Here is a 17,551-nt window from a genome sequence, read left to right on the forward strand (position 1 = left end):
ATTAACGATCTTAATCATTGCTCAGGTCAATTGGATGAAAATAGATTCTTTTTCAGATGAAAATTGATATGTTGACCTTTGATCTTTTGACCTCAAAAATAGTTTCCCGAGTTCAGTGACTCAATATGCAAATGGTGCTCAACTTTCAAGTCAATTGGATGGGAAATGACGATTTTAGAAATTCGACCTCAAGTGACCTTTGACCTCAAAATCAATAGGCGTCTGAGTTGTGACGACCTCTACAACTTGGTGAAGTTTCATGATGATCGGTTTAGAATTGTGACCTGTAGGCGATTAACAAACAAACAGACAGACAGACAGACAGATGTGAAAAGATAACCTCCACCCACCTTTGGTGGCGGAGGTAAAAATTAAAGGGGAGGGTTTGCAAAGAATTCTGACGTTGTGTTATAAATATGTGGAAGTCGTGTAAGATCGGGTAATTGGGATTTGAAAATTCAAAACGTACGTTTGCTCGGCCTGGGCATCGTGAAGAAGGACCTCACTAAGGAACCAACTTCTGTTGTGTCCTTCACCCGAGTTGTCGTTCCATATTCTCAGGGACTGGGGATTTCCAGGACAGCAATTCATGGGCAGTATGAAGGCTCGGACGCTTCCTCGTTGGAAACCCTGCAACAGTCAAGGAGGCATTGATACACATCGGCGTCAAAGGAACCAAGTAAACGTCATACATATACGAGGGTTGCGCGAAAGAAAGATCGACACTTTTACACTTTTTCCAGAAACTCGGATGCTTAATCGAACCTTCACAATATTTTCTCATCGTATGTCGATCAAATCTCGCGAGACTACCGTAAAATGGGGTGAATAGGGACAGCAAGGTGAATAGGGACACAACCTGAAACAAAGTTCGGAAACTTTTTTCGCTGAAAATTGATAACCATACTGATTTGTTGATATTTGGGTTGAAAGTGTTCTCTTGTTTTTTTAAAAAGCAACTTATGGTCCCTATTAACCCCATATATGGGTTAAATAGGAATAAATAGGATTTTTATGGCTGTGCCTATTCACGCCGTTTTACGGGTGAATCGGGACAGTCACTAATACAAGAAAATAATAATCAAGAAATAGGGACAGTTTGGAGAAACTTTTTATCCCATATTTTTTTTCATTGGCACCGTGGTTTATATTATGGGTGCATATTATGTGCATCCACCTGAGCTATCAATTTAGCAATAAGTTGGAAACTCAGGATTGTTTCTTGATTATTATTTTTTGTATTAGTGACTGTCCCTATTCACCCGTGAAACGGGGTGAATAGGGACAGCCATAAAAATCCTATTTATTCCTATTTAACCCATATATGGGGTTAATAGGGACTATAAGTTGCTTTTTAAAAAAACAAGAGAACACTTTCAACCCAAATATCAACAAATCAGTATGGTTATCAATTTTCAGCTAAAAAAGTTTCCGAACTTTTTTTCAGGTTGTGTCCCTATTCACCTTGCTGTCCCTATTCACCTTGCTGTCCCTATTCACCTTGCTGTCCCTATTCACCTTGCTGTCCCTATTCACCTTGCTGTCCCTATTCACCTTGCTGTCCCTATTCACCTTGCTGTCCCTATTTACCCCATTTTACGGTACCAATTTTGTCATGGAAGTGTCTTGCATCCACTTCCTTGATTCTTTGCAATTAAAGTGTCTTTAGCGAGATATCTTGTTTGTGTGTTACTGGGTCTGCAGTTGGTATTCCATGATGACCTGGCACATGGATATGTTATTAATCTGCCCGAGCTGCTACCACCTGATTCAAATTGCTTTGAGGATATATCTATTTATGAGGATGTCTGTGACCGCCAACCCTTTTGCTAAACACATTCCTCATTCCCTTCCCTTTCTCTCAAGTTGTCCCAAACTTGTTTCCCTTCTATCCTCATTCATCCCACACTCACCTACTTGCACCTTTCTTTCTCCCATCATCTTCCTTTCTTTTTTCATTTTCCAATCTATCTCTAACATACCCCAGGCCTTGCACCAGTAATAAATATATATACACAAAGAATTAAGTTAAGCACCCCTACACAACGAATTAAGGTAAGCACCCCCTAATATATATTCTTTGTGTATATGTATACATTGGCATATATTCTAAGGTATGTGAGATCAAATAATGATTGGTATGACATTAGCAATTATCCATTGATGAAATTGAGTGATCAAAGTGAAAAAAAGTGATTGGTTGAGTCAGTGATCCGATCACGTGGGTCCTACACACGTTATTGACGCAAAGATCGCTAGAGGTCTTCTCAGAACAATGACTGTACGTTAGAAAACATAAACGTCATCCACACTGTCCGTGATGGACCTATAGCTCCATACTTAAATTGAGGTGAAAATATGCCTAAAATTCCCAAAAAATTTCACCTTAAATTATTCAGAATAAAATATTGAAAACGGCATGATTGTTATGTTTTTATGTGACCATAATATCACTTCTCCAGAAAATATAGCAATATCATGGGTATATTACACTGTTTTGACGACAACAAACTTGTAATGTGCGAGGTTGTAAAAAAACGGGGGGGGTGCTTAACTTAATTCTTTGTGTATAGTTTCCTACTAATCATATTTATTCGTCAAAGTGTGTCATCTGCAAATTGAAGCAAGTCTATGATGGAAATAAAAGTGTTGGTGTTGTCAAAAACTATGCATACGCCCTCCCTGATCCCCTCGACCAAAGCCCCAAGACACCTCCACCCACCTCTCTACCACTCCCAAAAGACTCCCCCATCCACCTCTCCACTCCTCCCCCAAGATATCCCATACCACTCCCAAAAGACTCCCCCATTCACCTCTCCACTACTCCCCCAAGATATCCCATACCACTCCCAAAAGACTCCCCCATCCACCTCTCCACTACTCCCCCAAGATATCCCATACCACTCCCAAAAGACTCCCCCATCCACCTCTCTATCACTCCCCCAAGATATGCCATACCACTCCCAAAAGACTCCCCCATCCACCTCTCCACTACTCCCCCAAGATATCCCATACCACTCCCAAAAGACTCCCCCATCCACCTCTCTATCACTCCCCCAAGATATGCCATACCACTCCCAAAAGACTCCCACATCCACCTCTCCACTACTCCCCCAAGATATCCCATACCACTCCCAAATGACTCCCCCATCCACCTCTCTATCACTCCCCCAAGATATGCCATACCACTCCCAAAAGACTCCCACATCCACCTCTCCACTACTCCCCCAAGATATCCCATACCACTCCCAAAAGACTCCCCCATCCACCTCTCTATCACTCCCCCAAGATATGCCATACCACTCCCAAAAGACTCCCCCATCCACCTCTCCACTACTCCCCCAAGATATCCCATACCACTCCCAAAAGACTCCCCCATCCACCTCTCTATCACTCCCCCAAGATATGCCATACCACTCCCAAAAGACTCCCCCATCCACCTCTCCACTACTCCCCCAAGATATCCCATACCACTCCCAAAAGACTCCCCCATCCACCTCTCTATCACTCCCCCAAGATATGCCATACCACTCCCAAAAGACTCCCACATCCACCTCTCCACTACTCCCCCAAGATATCCCATACCACTCCCAAAAGACTCCCCCATCCACCTCTCTATCACTCCCCCAAGATATGCCATACCACTCCCAAAAGACTCCCCCATCCACCTCTCCACTACTCCCCCAAGACACACCATTGACGACTATCCTTGGTTCAGTGTATGCCCGGAGAGGTGTTTCTGTTTGTCACAACTAGAGAAGACAAGTTCCATCATTTAGGTGTAAATCAGGAGACAATAGCTGGTGGTGTATTCAGCGTATCAACAAAATTATAAATTCCACTTAAACAATCCAAATACATTCCAAAAGATATAGATAAAAACAATTGTTTTTGTTTTGTTTTTACCTTGCAAAAGCCATTATCCAGTTCAAAAGTCCCACTCGACATTTTGGTGAAGCTGATTCTACAGAAGATGTTGGACTTCGTGCCTGCATTCGGCATGCCTCCCGTACAAATGGCGATTATATAACGGTAATGGTGACTCATGTCACTATCTTTCACAGGAAGGACCTTCCACTGCGGAAATAAAAATAGTACAGGAGTAAATGTTGGAACGAGACTTATTTTCTTGCAAATAATACTACTCATGCAAATTAATATGGGATTACCGAGAAAGACAAGGAAACAAGTCCAGATACATTCAAAGTACGCCACCCTCATGCCAAATAAGTAAACAACATCCTCCAGCGCGGCACATAGAGACGGTATTGGGAGGGAGAGGTGTGCAATAATTGATTGATTAATTGCATAATTAGAATCAATAAATAATAATCATAAAATAATTTTTTAATTAATCAATTGGCTAATACTAATAGCATACCTCAACCACCAGTGTTTCATCCGAAAGCTGTAACTCTTTGACAATTAATTAAATAAGTCATTGATCGAAAATAAATAAATAAATAAATGATTAATTGACTAATCAATAAATAATTAATCGATAAATTCATTAATCTATATATCAAAAATATCCTTAATAGCCACATCACTTGGTCATTGTCGTGTCCGAATATCAGCTTCCTCGCTAAAAAGGTGCCTGAGATATTGCCCAGATAAAAAAGAAAATAAATGATTAATAATGAGAATAAATAAATAATAATCGTAAAATAATTAAATTATTAATCAACTGGCTAATAGAATACATAAACCACCACAATTTCATCTGAATCTGTAACTGCAAAAAATTTAACTGTCATTAATCGAATAATTAAATAATTAATCGATTAATTGGTTAATAAATCAAAAATAGCCTTTACAGCCAAATCACTTGCTCATTGTCATGTCCAAATATCAGCTTCCTTACTCAAAAGGTGCCTGAGATAACGCCCAGATGAGAAAGGAAATAAATAAGTACTTAATTAATCACTGAGTACTCCCTTTCAGCGCCCGTCATCGCCGGGCCCCCTTTGGTGCCCGGCGATGACGTCATGCACGCCTGGAGATGGAATAGGAAAGGAACGGTGTATAATAGGTTTGCGTATCTGGGAGGAACAGTAACCAGGGGATCGTAAGTCAGAAGCAGAGGTGCCGAGGAGGATTCAGGGGGGTGTGAATGCGTGATGGGTGGAGGGTGTAATGGCAGACAGAGAGATTTGAAGGCGATTGAAAGGAAAGGTTCTGATGTCGTGTGTAACTCTGGCCTACTTTTACCGTCTGGAGATGGTGACACTGACAGAGAAACAAGAACAGAGGCTGCAGGTTTGCGAGAACAACTGGGTCAGGAGGATTGTAGGAGTGAAGAGGGTGGATAGAAGCAGGATGGGTGAACTGAGGGAGGAGATTGGTGTGCAGATGAGCTTGATGGGGGAGATTGGTGAAATGCCAGCTGAGATGGGTTGGACGCTTGGTACAGATGGAGGAAGAGAGAATGGCAAAGAGAGCGGATAGATTGAAGGAGCAAGGTAGGAGGAAAAAAGGTAGACCGTAGTTGAGATGGGAGGACTGTGTTGTGTGAAGAGGGATATCAGTAATGTAGGGTTGGTTGGAGGATGGAGAAAGTTGGCTGAGGACCGAAGGAAGTGGGAAGTGGAGGAGTATCGTGGTCAAGGCAGGGTAGAAGATTGGTGCTATTGGACCTCACCCCTTAAATATACAAAGGGAAGAGGACGAGAAAAAAATAAAAGAAGAGAAAGAGACCATTCGGCCCATCATGTTGGTATCACGTCCACACCGCCACCTTAACTTAACCTGTCAATCTACTCATCTGCTATGTTCGTTTCTACAATGCATACCACTAACCCTATTCTTACCACATTTCATCGAATTTAACATTCACAACCATTTTATTATTTATTTACACCTACTAATTTAATCTTCGGGCAGGGAATACAGACAAACAATGGTGGAATTTTGAGAGGTACTGCAAGATCTTTAACATGCACAACCTCAAGGTAGATTGAACAGGGCCATACCAAAATATGTGTATATATATATATATATATATTGATATATATATATATATATATATATATGAAGAGTTCAGATGCAAAAACAGATATATTCATTTTTGCTGAAATGAGAAAATCAAGATTTTCTGCTGTGCATTCCAGGTGAAACCCATCAAAATGACATGGGCTGTATCTTAAAATACGTGGACGCGATCGGGTTTTGGGAGAAAATGATTTGCCTACTGAAACGGAGGTATTGAAACATATACTTCGGTAAACATAGTTCAGTTTCATCAAAAATGGCGTTTATCGGTTTTTGCGCCTGAACTCTTCATATATATATATATATATATATATATATATATATATATATATATATATATATATTGTTGTGGATATGAGAATTTTTTTTTTTTTTGTGTAGTAAATGGTAAAATATCACCCTCCTTCCTCCAGTTGTGTATAAAGGTCAAAGTGCGTCCTGTAGTTAGGTCATATACAATCACGTTAGCCAATCATAGATTTCCTCCTTGTTGGTAGTTTATTTCCTTATTCTATGTAGGTTAAGGCTGTGTCTTCCATTAATTAATACTCCATTGCACCGAATTCAAATAGGTAGTATCCCCTTTCAATTTCCCCAGAACCTTCATGGGAATCCCCTTCTGTCAGCCGCATTACAAATTCCTCTGCGCGGTTTGCTGCAGTCCGCTGTTTCTTCGGGCTTGGGTTTTCGCCGCAGCTGCTGGGCGGTTTTCACCGCGACTCCATTAGCCACGAGGTGGGCTCGGAGAAGAGGGGGGAGGAGCCGCCGAATCCAGGGCGTTGGCCGCCCCTCGTCATCAAGGGCGGAGCCAAAAGAGGCCGTGCGAGCCAACCGGCACTGCAGTAGCGACCCGGTCGGCGTGCCCAGAGAGCTCGTGGAAAGAGGTGGAGGCGCGATATAAAACAGGGGCGCATGCGTCAAGGAGGGAGTTAAGCAGATGAGCTGAGTCCACCGCAGCTGAGTCCACCGCGGTTGAGTTGAGCTTTGACGGCAGTTTCGACCCGCTGCTGCGAGGCGGCGCCACCGTGCGGGCCAGATTGAGGAGGGTCGGCGGCCGCTCACCTCGAGCCTTGCCGTTTACACGGACCGGACCCGCATCCTTCCAGCTCTGTGGACCACCTGGACCATCCTCCCCTTCCAGCCAATCGTTCCTGCCTTCATTCCCCATTCGTGTGAGTCTGTCTTTTGTTTGTTCTGTCCTGGGTTAAGTAAGACTGTTTATAGGTAAGCTAATTTGCACTGTGTTTCTTCCTCTTCTGTTTTTATTTTATTATTCTTCCTCCTCCTTGGTTGCTTTCAATTGTGTAAATAGTAAATAAATCATATTTGTATTTCTTACCCTTTGCCTTTCTTTCCTCTACATCCGTCGTCTTTGTCTTTTCCCCATTGAATACCTGTGGCACGATTTGGCCAACGTTTGAGAATCGGGTCTAGTCATTGTTAACAGTTCGTGCCGCGGCTGCCATCCGCTCGGCAAATTACCATCTTATCCGCGGTCGCGAACGAAGCTGCTCACCGGCCTTTCCGGAGGTCGCGGTGCAGCTTCAGGGACCACGTCGGTCAGTAACAAACGAGGGGACTAATCCCCCCTCAAAAGGGAACCATAGGCCGACGTTGGGTTCCGCAACAATATATATATATACAGTCACGTGAAAAAGTAAGTACACCCCATGTAAAGTTTTGACTTTTTCAACATATTTCAACATACAGCTATTTGATCTTCATTTGAACAATATTGATAGATAAAGGTGATATAATATAACAAATATCAAGAAACATTAACATTTTGTAGTCCATTGTATAATTTAAATAAACATAAATGCAAATTTCGCATGGGGAAAAAGTAAGTACACCCCTACATTTATCACTACTTCAAATACCTAAAATTAGAATCAGGTGCACCAGCTCAGGTGCAAATGATTAGAACATCGTTAGAGAGGATCTTGGAGGAACCTGTCTTATTTAAACCTCAGACATTTAGTTTGGTTTGCTCTTTGTTGTTGAAGTGTGCGGCATCACCATGCCTAGATCAAAAGAGCTCCCTGAGGCCTTCAGAAAGAAGGTTATAGATGCCTACGAGTCTGGGAAGGGATTTTAAAAGATCTCCAAACAATTTGAAATCAATCATTTGACTGTCCGTAAGATCATCTACAAGTGGAGAAGATTCCAAACAACTGCCAACTTGTTCAGGCCAGGCCGCCCCAGCAAGGTCAGCCCGAGAGCAGACCGCAAGGTGCTGAAAGAAGTCTCTAAGAACACAAGAATGTCATCACGGGACCTACAGGTAGCTCTTCCCACTGTTGATGTCAAAGTGCACGAGTCTAACATTAGAAAGAGGCTGAACAAATTTGATCTACATGGGAGGTGTGCCAGGAGGAAACCTTTGCTGTCCAGAAAGAACATCAGGGCAAAACTAAAGTTTGCCAATGAACACTGAGGCAAAGACCAGCACTTCTGGAACAATGTGCTCTGGACAGATGAGTCAATGGTAGAGCTATTTGGCCACAGTACCAGAAGACATGTTTGGTGAAAACCAAAGACAGCATTTGACCACAAGAACCTGATACCAACTGTAAAGCATGGTGGTGGAAATATTATGGTTTGGGGCAGCTTTGCTGGATCAGGGCCTGGGCAGCTCACCATCATATAATCTACTATGAATTCTTCATTGTACCAGAGGGTGCTTGAGGATAATGTGAGGCCATCTGTCGGAAAGTTGAAGCTCAACCGAAGGTGGACCTTGCAACATGACAATGACCCTAAACATACCAGTAAATCCACCAAGGAATGGCTGAAAAGAAAGAAATGGAGGGTTCTGGAATGGCCAAGTCAAAGCCCGGATCTAAATCCCATCGAGATGTTGTGGGGGGATTTGAAACGAGCTGTGCATGCAAGAAACTCCTCAAACATTGCACAGCTGAAAGAATTCTGCATGGAGGAGTGGGCAAAAATTTCTCACAGTCGATGTCAGAGACTGGTAGACAGTTATAAGAAACGCCTACTTGAGGTTGTTTCTGCCAAAGGGGGAAATACCACCTATTATTTTAAAATTGCGGCATGGTCAGTCATACACCGCCTGAAATAACAGACGGGAAAATGCCGAGATATATTAAAAATTCGTCGCCACACACGGGAAATTGCCGAGATATATTTTCACTTTGCACAAAAATAACATCAAGTAATCGAATCAATAGGAATGTCCTGTGCCTATAACATCGACGTTATAGGCACAGCTGCATCTATGCAATTGTGATTTTGAGCTTCCACCCGGAACGACGCCGCTTTTAGGTTTCATAAATTTCTCACCACAATTACGATATTGAGTCTTTCGATCCATACGAGGTGTTACTTATCCGCCCTTTCTGGCAGATTTATCTTTATTGATTATCACGTTAGAATGGAGTCTATATCAAGGGAGGCGCAAAGCTCCCCTCACTTTATATGGGACGGTTTCTCTGTATGCAACTTTTTGTTTACCTCACATGTGTTTGTAACATTGTATTTTCTTAAAGGAATGCTATCGTATTAATTTGTGATTGGAATAATGCTGTTAGAATGAAAATATAGAGATTGAGTTCAAAGGAGAATGAGGAAATGATGTGAGTGTTTCCACCCGTGACTACGGTCCCATTCGCGGATTCGGCATTTGCAGTTTCGCAATTGACAGCGTGTAGAAACATTCAGCTGCAGAAGGTTTTTTGGCAAAGTTCTTCACAAACCGGCTGTCCATGCCAGATATTCGAATGAAGGTGGCACAGGAATGTGGAATTTATTGATTCATGGTTTGGCATTTGCTGTTTCCTCATTCCTCATGGCATCCGGGCTGCCACATGTGTGTAGCATAGATAGCTCACTAATATCACTCACTAATTGGACAAGATTGGTGCGGTTGGGATTATAATCTACAAGTGAGGTACCTGTGCTACGCATGGGTCGGAGGCCAGAAGCAAACAGACAATGCAGAAACGGCGAATGCTAAAGCATGAAACCAATAAATTCTACATTCCTGTAGCACCTTCAGTCGCACATCAGACACGGACAGCAAGTTCGTGAAGGACTTCCATGAAAAATGTACAGGTTCGCAAACAAACGGGTATGTTTGTTCCATACCCAGTCAATGGCGAATCTGCATATGGCGATCCGCGAATTTCACGTTTAGAAAGTAGAAACTGTCACGGCATTCCGTCATTCACTTGAACTCAATATCTCTTTTTTCATTTCAAACAGCATAACTCCAATCACAAATTAAATAGCATTAATATAAAAAAATAAACTTTCAACAACATTCGTGACATAAACAAATATTTAAATCCTGATGTGAAGTTCCGTACGGTTGGGTGAATACAATTACGAATTCAAAATCGTAATTGTATTCACTCAATTCCAATCATCAATTGATACTTTAACAAAATACTGTTTTAAATGACGGTTGTATTGGGATATTATCGAACCCGTTCATTGCCGTAATCTGTCCACTTCCGCATTCACGGAAAGTTCATAATTCTCATCAAAATCTAAACAGTATTTGTAGAATTTCAATAAAAGCCACATCACTGTTCATATCGGTAAATATTATTCCATCGTGTTTAGAAAAACTGGAAAATTGGAAAAATTGGAAAATTGGAAAAACAATATAGCCTATTTTACTCCAGGGGGTCCCAAGATTACCCAACCAAAATATCGTTGCGATCGGTTCAGCCGTTTTTGCGGTACCTTCGAACGGACAGACAGACAGACGGACATTTGGTGAATTATAGTAAGAGGCAATAGTCTATTGACCTGAGGAAGCCCGCTGTGAAGCGGGTGAAACGTCACCTGAAACCGCGTCTGCTCTTGCTTATTTCCTCAAATTTGCAGAGTAGATCTAGCTTTACTTTCTGGTTGGAAGCGCCTTCTTTGTTTAAATTTAAAAAAAAAAAATTGTAGTCTACATGATTCCAGATATAATAGCAGGCTTAACATAGTTTTATGCTATAGTACCCCAACAGGAACGACGCCAATACATCAGTTTAAGTCCAACAGTAATATAACCTAGAGGCATTTAGCATGTGAACAGACTACAAGAGACATCTCTGGCACCATAATTACCTGCTTCTTGTTCACTTGATCAGCTTTCCGGGCCCACAGCCCCATGATAAATACGAGCAGCAGGATTCCAATAATAGTTCCAAAAACAGCTCCATTATTCTCCAAATCAAACTTCTCAAACACAGTGGAAAATTCGATGGAGTTGGGTGGAATGAAAAAACCTCGAACAACCAAGTATGGCTTATCCATTGTGGGAAGGTGGCCTACATCATTTTTGTTGAACAAACAGCTGATGTTGCTTATGGTTGATCCTGCGAGCATCTGCGGTTTGCATCATGGCGGTCAATACAAAATACACTCAAAGGACCTCACTTAACTCCCAATTATACACTATATAGTGATGTATGTGAATACGAGACTTTGGAATGAAGATCCAGCAAACGTGAACAAATCCAGTAATGAACATGATCCAGTAAAAAAATGAGTAAATCAAGAATGAGTAAGAGTACGGCAAAGAATGAGTAAGGCAATGAGTAAGGAATAAGTCAGAAAGGAGATGGCATCTCATAAAAAACACCCATCTGGTTTGGACCGGTTCAAGTCGCACCAAAAACTTGAAACCCAAATTTTGAAAGTTGAACTTTTGAAAAGCTTTTTCAACTTTTGAAAAAAAAAGAAATTTCAACTTTTGAAAGTTGAATTTTTATTTTTTTATTTTTTTATTTTCACGACATATAAACAACTTGAAAGCTGAACAGTTGAAACACAAATACGTTTGTGGCATCAGTTTCCCCTCATCTCACTCATGGTCTTGTCCCCCCTGCTATTTCAACCCCACACCCCTTCTCAGTTCCTCTAGTTATCCTTGTCTGGTGAACATTTCAAAATCCAGACTTAGCGCTCGACTCCACTTCTTTGTTCCTCTTTTTCACATTTGAGAATTGCATTCCAGAGCCAGTCCACTCATAATTTTATCTCCAGGGCTTCAAGGAGCCGGCACACCACCATCTTCTGTTGCCTTCCATTTCTAGGAGGAGCTTATCTGATACCATTAACCATTTCCTTCACACATTCTTCTTTCCTGCAGTCTACCAACTCCCTCATTTCCTATTCATTTTCAGCTCACCTGGACTTCAGTCCGGTGAGATTATGCGATAAAGTGGTGTCTGCGTGTAAGTAGGTCAGTGAGTCTGTAAACATTTCAATCATTATCACTTGAACCAAACACATGGTTTTGATGAAGCTTGGCCACAAGCTGCATATCTGATGCCTAAGGAAGATGTATTGACCGCAGCAAAATCTGCACTCATTAAAGGGTTGAAATCAGGCCTACAACACTAAAAATTCCATGAGCATGACCATGCAAAAGCATGACCTATAAACATGTAAAAACATGACCTGGAACCTGTAAAAACATGACCTGTAATCTGTAAAAGCATGACCTGTAACCTGTAAAAACATGACCTATAAATATGTAAAAACATGACCTGTAACCTGGGAAAACATGACATTTAAACATGTAAAGATATTACCTGTAACCTGTAAAAGCATGACCTATAAACAGGTAAAAACATGACAGTAATTTGTATAAACATGACCTATAAACATGTAAACCATGACCTGTAACCTGTACAAACATGACCTATAAACATGTAAAACATGACCTGTAACCTATAAAAACATGACCTGTAACCTGTAAAAACATGACCTATAAACATTTAAAACACATGACCTGTAACCTGGAAAAACATGACCTATAAGCATGACGTGTAACCTGTAAAAGCATAACCTATAAACATGTAAAAAAACGATCTGTAGCCTGTAAAAACATGACCTATAAACATGTAAAAACGACCTGTAACCTGGAAAAACATGACCTATAAACATGTAAAAACATGACCTTAACCTGTAAAAGCATGACCTGTAAACATGTAAAACATGACCTGTAAACTGGAAAAACATGACCTATAAACATGTAAAAACATGACCTATAAAGATGTAAAAACATGACCTATAAACATGTAAAACATGTGTAACCTGTAAAAACGACCTGTAACCTGTAAAAACGACCTGTAACCTGTAAAAACATGACCTATAAACACGTAAAAACATGACGTATAAACATGTAAAAACATGACCTATAAACATGTAAAACATGACTTATAACCTGTAAAAAGATGACCTGTATCCTGTAAAAACATGACCTATAAACATGTAAAAACATGACCTATAAACATGTAAAAACATGACAAACATGTAAAACATGACCTGTAACCTGGAAAAACATGACCTGTAACCTGTAAAAACATGACTTATAAACATGTAAAAAACATGACCTGTAACCTGGAAAAACATGACCTATAAACATGTAAAAACATGACCTGTAACCTGTAAAATGATGACATATAAACATGTAAAAAACGACCTGTAACCTGGAAAAACATGACCTAAAAACATGACCTGTAACCTGTAAAAACATGACTTAAAAACATGTAAAACATGACCTGTAACCTGTAAAAACATGACCTGTAACCTGTAAAAACATGACCTATAAAAATGTAAAAACATGACCTATAAACATGTAAAACATGACATGTAACCTGGAAAAACACGACCTGTAACCTGTAAAAATATGACCTATAAACATGTAAAAAACATGACCTGTAACCTGGAAAAACATGACCTATAAACATGTAAGAACATGACCTGTAACCTGTAAAAAGATGACCTATAAACATGTAAAAAACGACCTGTAACCTGTAAAAACATGACCTAAAATCATGACCTGTAACCTGTAAAAACATGACTTACAAATATGTAAAACATGACCTGTAACCTGTAAAAACATGACCTATAAACATGTAAAAACATGACCTGTAACCTGTAAAATGATGACCTATATACATGTAAAAACATGACTTACAAACATGTAAAACATGACCTGTAACCTGTAAAAACAAGACCTATAAACATGTAAAAACATGACCTGTAACCTGTAAAAACATGACCTATAAACATGTAAAAACATGACCTGTAACCTGTAAAAACATGACCTATAAACATGTAAAAACATGACCTGTAAACATGCATCACTGTAATCAGCATTGAGGGCTTCCATTCAACCATTCACGTGACCAGATTCTGCGCATGAACAAAATTTCAATATTCTACGACATCATTGACTGTTGCTCCTGATCCAGGTGAGCTTTATGACCCGTGGTCCTATTTTTAAAACCTCTCGTGTTCATACAACCTTGTTTATGAAATCAACAACTTAGAACTAATAATTTATTTTGGACTTGAAAATACCATTTTTCTTCTCAATGAATTTTTTTAACAACTCAAAAGAACAGCTGATTCACATTTATAATGTGGTTTAAATCCTTCCTTACCTGTCCTAAGTCATTGTTCCATTGTTCTCTGAATGACCTGATCTTGTAATGTATCATTGTTATGGATACGGTCATGTGATGCGTGTAGCTTGGTCCTGTGATTGAAACACAAGTTCAAATATCAATTTCTTAACATAAAAACTGGTTCATGAGGACATGTAACATTTATCTTTAAATATGATGCTTAAGCTTTAAAGTTTACGGTACTGAACAAATTTTAACTTTGATCTACAATATTGCATCCAATCTCTGATACTACAGATTTTTCAAAAGGAATGTCATGAAACAAAGATGCTTTGGTAGTAGGTGACTTTTCAAAAGAGACAAAGGAAGAGTAGGTGTATTTTCTCCATTAAATATGAGCACCTGCAGTAAAATGGGAGCACCTGGGCAAAAAGAGAATGGGAGCAAAAAGAGAATTGCAAAATTATTTATTCTTTCAGTTAGATGACTGGTTGGTTATTACCCTGCGCTCGAGAAGCTAAAAGCGGGGTTAGGCATTCATGTGCGTACGTGTGCCGTGTCTGCATTTAAAACATCATTTTCTCGGCAACCGTTGGTCCGATTGACATGAAATTTTCACCATAGGAGGGTCGCCTCCTGTAGAATATTTTCATGATTATTATGACGTCATAGGTCACGTTGTACAGGCGCCATCTTGGAAAAACATTGCACCTCCATATCTCTGAAACCACTCCATGGAAAACATTGAGACCTGCCTCATTGTCAACTACTCCCCATGGGGAATAAGATATGTTAATGATGATGTTATCGGTGCCTTCGTTATGACGTCATAATTCGACAAATACAACACTTATCCATCCGATCATTATTAATTTTTTTCCAGCAACTGTTGGTCTGATGGACACGAAATTTTTACCATAGGAGCGCCTCCTCATTTAGAATATTTTAATGATAATCATGATGTCATAAGGTCATGTGGTACAGCCGCCGTCTTGGAAAAACCGAAAAATGTTGCACCTCTATATCTCCAAAACCGCTGCATGGGAAAAATTGAAACTTGACTCAATGTAAATAACTCCATATGGGGAATAGGTGTTGTTAACGATGACGTCATCGGTGCCATAATTATGACATCATAATTCGACAGGGACAACGCTTAGTCTGATCAGTTTGAAATTTATTGACCGTGATCTATGCAACAATTATCTTAGAGAATATAAATTTATGATGTCATCGCTCACGTGGTGTGGCAGCCATATTGGATCAAAGAAAAAAAATGTTCAAAAACAGAAGAGTTGGCTCGCAACAAGTTGACTGCGCAGGGTAAGTATTCCATGAATACCATCTAGTTTTTTCAGGATTGGCAGGGAGGGATGCCACTGCCATTTGCTTAGTGCAAGGGTAAGGAACTACGTTGCACAGATGTTGGGTCATCTGTAAAGTGAGCAAATGTTTTTTTTTTTCAATGATGGAGAGATCATTGATGAGACCAAAAACAGGATTGGCTTGAGAAGCTGACCTTGAGGATGCTGGATTCCAGAAATGGAGCATGGCAGAGAATGAACACCATCCAAAGTAGCTTGCTGTTTGCACGTGTGAAGGAAACAGTTGGAGTGTCTGCTCTGAATCTGGGAGGTCGGCTGTCTGAACCTCCGCGGAGTCGTACCAAAGCCTTAAAACAATTTGTTTGTGACCGTTCCCTGATAACAGCTCAGTATTTTAAGAAGGATGGAGCACAAATAAACAACAGCTATTGGTTGAACAACAAACAACTATCATAGAACAGGCCTCCTCCTGCATGGAAATTCCTTGTAAGAGAAAGCATATTATGATTATTACAATAACTAGGGCATGCCCGTACTATATATATATCTAAAATTATATCCCCCCCCTCTATTTACATGAAATGGTTTGGTCCAAAGCGAACGGCTTGCGAGTACGGTGACAACCCCCCCCCCCTCTATTTACATGAAATGGTTTGGTCCAAAGCGAACGGCTTGCGAGTACGGTGACAATCCCCCCCCCTCTATTTACATGAAATGGTTTGGTCCAAAGCGAACGGCTTGCGGAGTTTGGTAAAGAAATCGCCATAGCGTGCACAAACGCGCAGGAAAGCGAAAGAATCGCAAATTAGTTTTAATTAGTTTTAAAACATAGTTTAACGCCAACATAGCGCCAACATAACGTACGGGCACGTGAAATAAATGAATACGCTCTCAAATGTGCCGTCCGAGGCAGAGTCTGTTCGCCACGTTCGGCACACGTGATAGCTCGCTGCTCTCTGATTGGTTGAATCGTTTTTTGGACATAGCTCGGTAACTACTTCTCCGATTAATATGAAACCTTGAAAAGGCACATCCTCGGGTCCCCAGCAATATACCTGGCAAGTTTAAAGTATATCGGACCCGTGGTTGTCGAGAAACAGCGGTCACAGACATACAGACATACAGAGATTACTGGAATTATAGATAGATAATAATGAGATAAAACATTTCTCGGACATGCATTTACTGATGTTGTTCAATCGTTGCACACAGATAATGAATGAAGGCTTACATATGCACGTCATTTCTTTTCGAGATCAGATACAAGATGGCCAACTGGCGGCCATTTTGTTACTTAAACGTGTCTCCATCCATTTCTCGACATGCATGGTCCGATTTTCTTCATACTTGGCACAGACTTGAGAATATGTATGTGCAGATTTTGTTTTGTCATCCGAACAACGATGGCCGACTGACAGCCTTTAACTCTGTAGAGCAAAATTACTAAAACCACAGTAGGGGCAATGACATTTTATTTATTTTTCTTCTTGTTTTTTTAGCTCAGCTTTTTTTTTTTTTTTTTTTTTTTTTTTTTTGTATACAAGATCGAGGCTCGTGAAAGAGCGAACATTAATCACACAGAAAGACAAACCGACACATAAAACATATAACATAGGGAGCGGTAGACAAGATGGGGAGAGAGGGGGAAGGACACAAACACAACATTTGAGAGCAGGGACCGAGAGACATGGAGACATCGAGAGATCTGAGAGAGGGCGAGGGCTTTGGGGGGGGGGGGGGGCGTGGGAAGGGGGCAGTGGGAGAGGTATAAAACATATGGACACTGCCAGGACTTCCAGGAAAGAAGTTGGAATTTCAAACAAGGTGGATCTGGGGTGAATTAGCGGGGGT

The 17,551-nt window shown here is 40.5% G+C and overlaps 1 protein-coding gene across 1 annotated transcript in view; it reads right to left on the bottom strand.

Moving 5' to 3' along the window:
• Positions 1 to 17,551, bottom strand: part of LOC137439622 (polycystin family receptor for egg jelly-like) — a 100,226-nt gene that overhangs the window by 18,667 nt on the left and 64,008 nt on the right. The window contains exons 12-15 of the mRNA XM_068135554.2: positions 14,412 to 14,506; positions 11,080 to 11,340; positions 3,907 to 4,077; positions 470 to 630 (exon numbers count right to left, since the gene is read on the bottom strand). Coding sequence (XP_067991655.2) covers positions 470 to 630; positions 3,907 to 4,077; positions 11,080 to 11,340; positions 14,412 to 14,506 — 688 coding nt within the window. The remainder of the gene's footprint in view (positions 1 to 469; positions 631 to 3,906; positions 4,078 to 11,079; positions 11,341 to 14,411; positions 14,507 to 17,551) is intronic.

This window comes from Myxine glutinosa, chromosome 14, assembly GCF_964187855.1.
Source record: "Myxine glutinosa chromosome 14, kmMyxGlut1.1, whole genome shotgun sequence".
NCBI lineage: Eukaryota > Metazoa > Chordata > Myxini > Myxiniformes > Myxinidae > Myxine > Myxine glutinosa.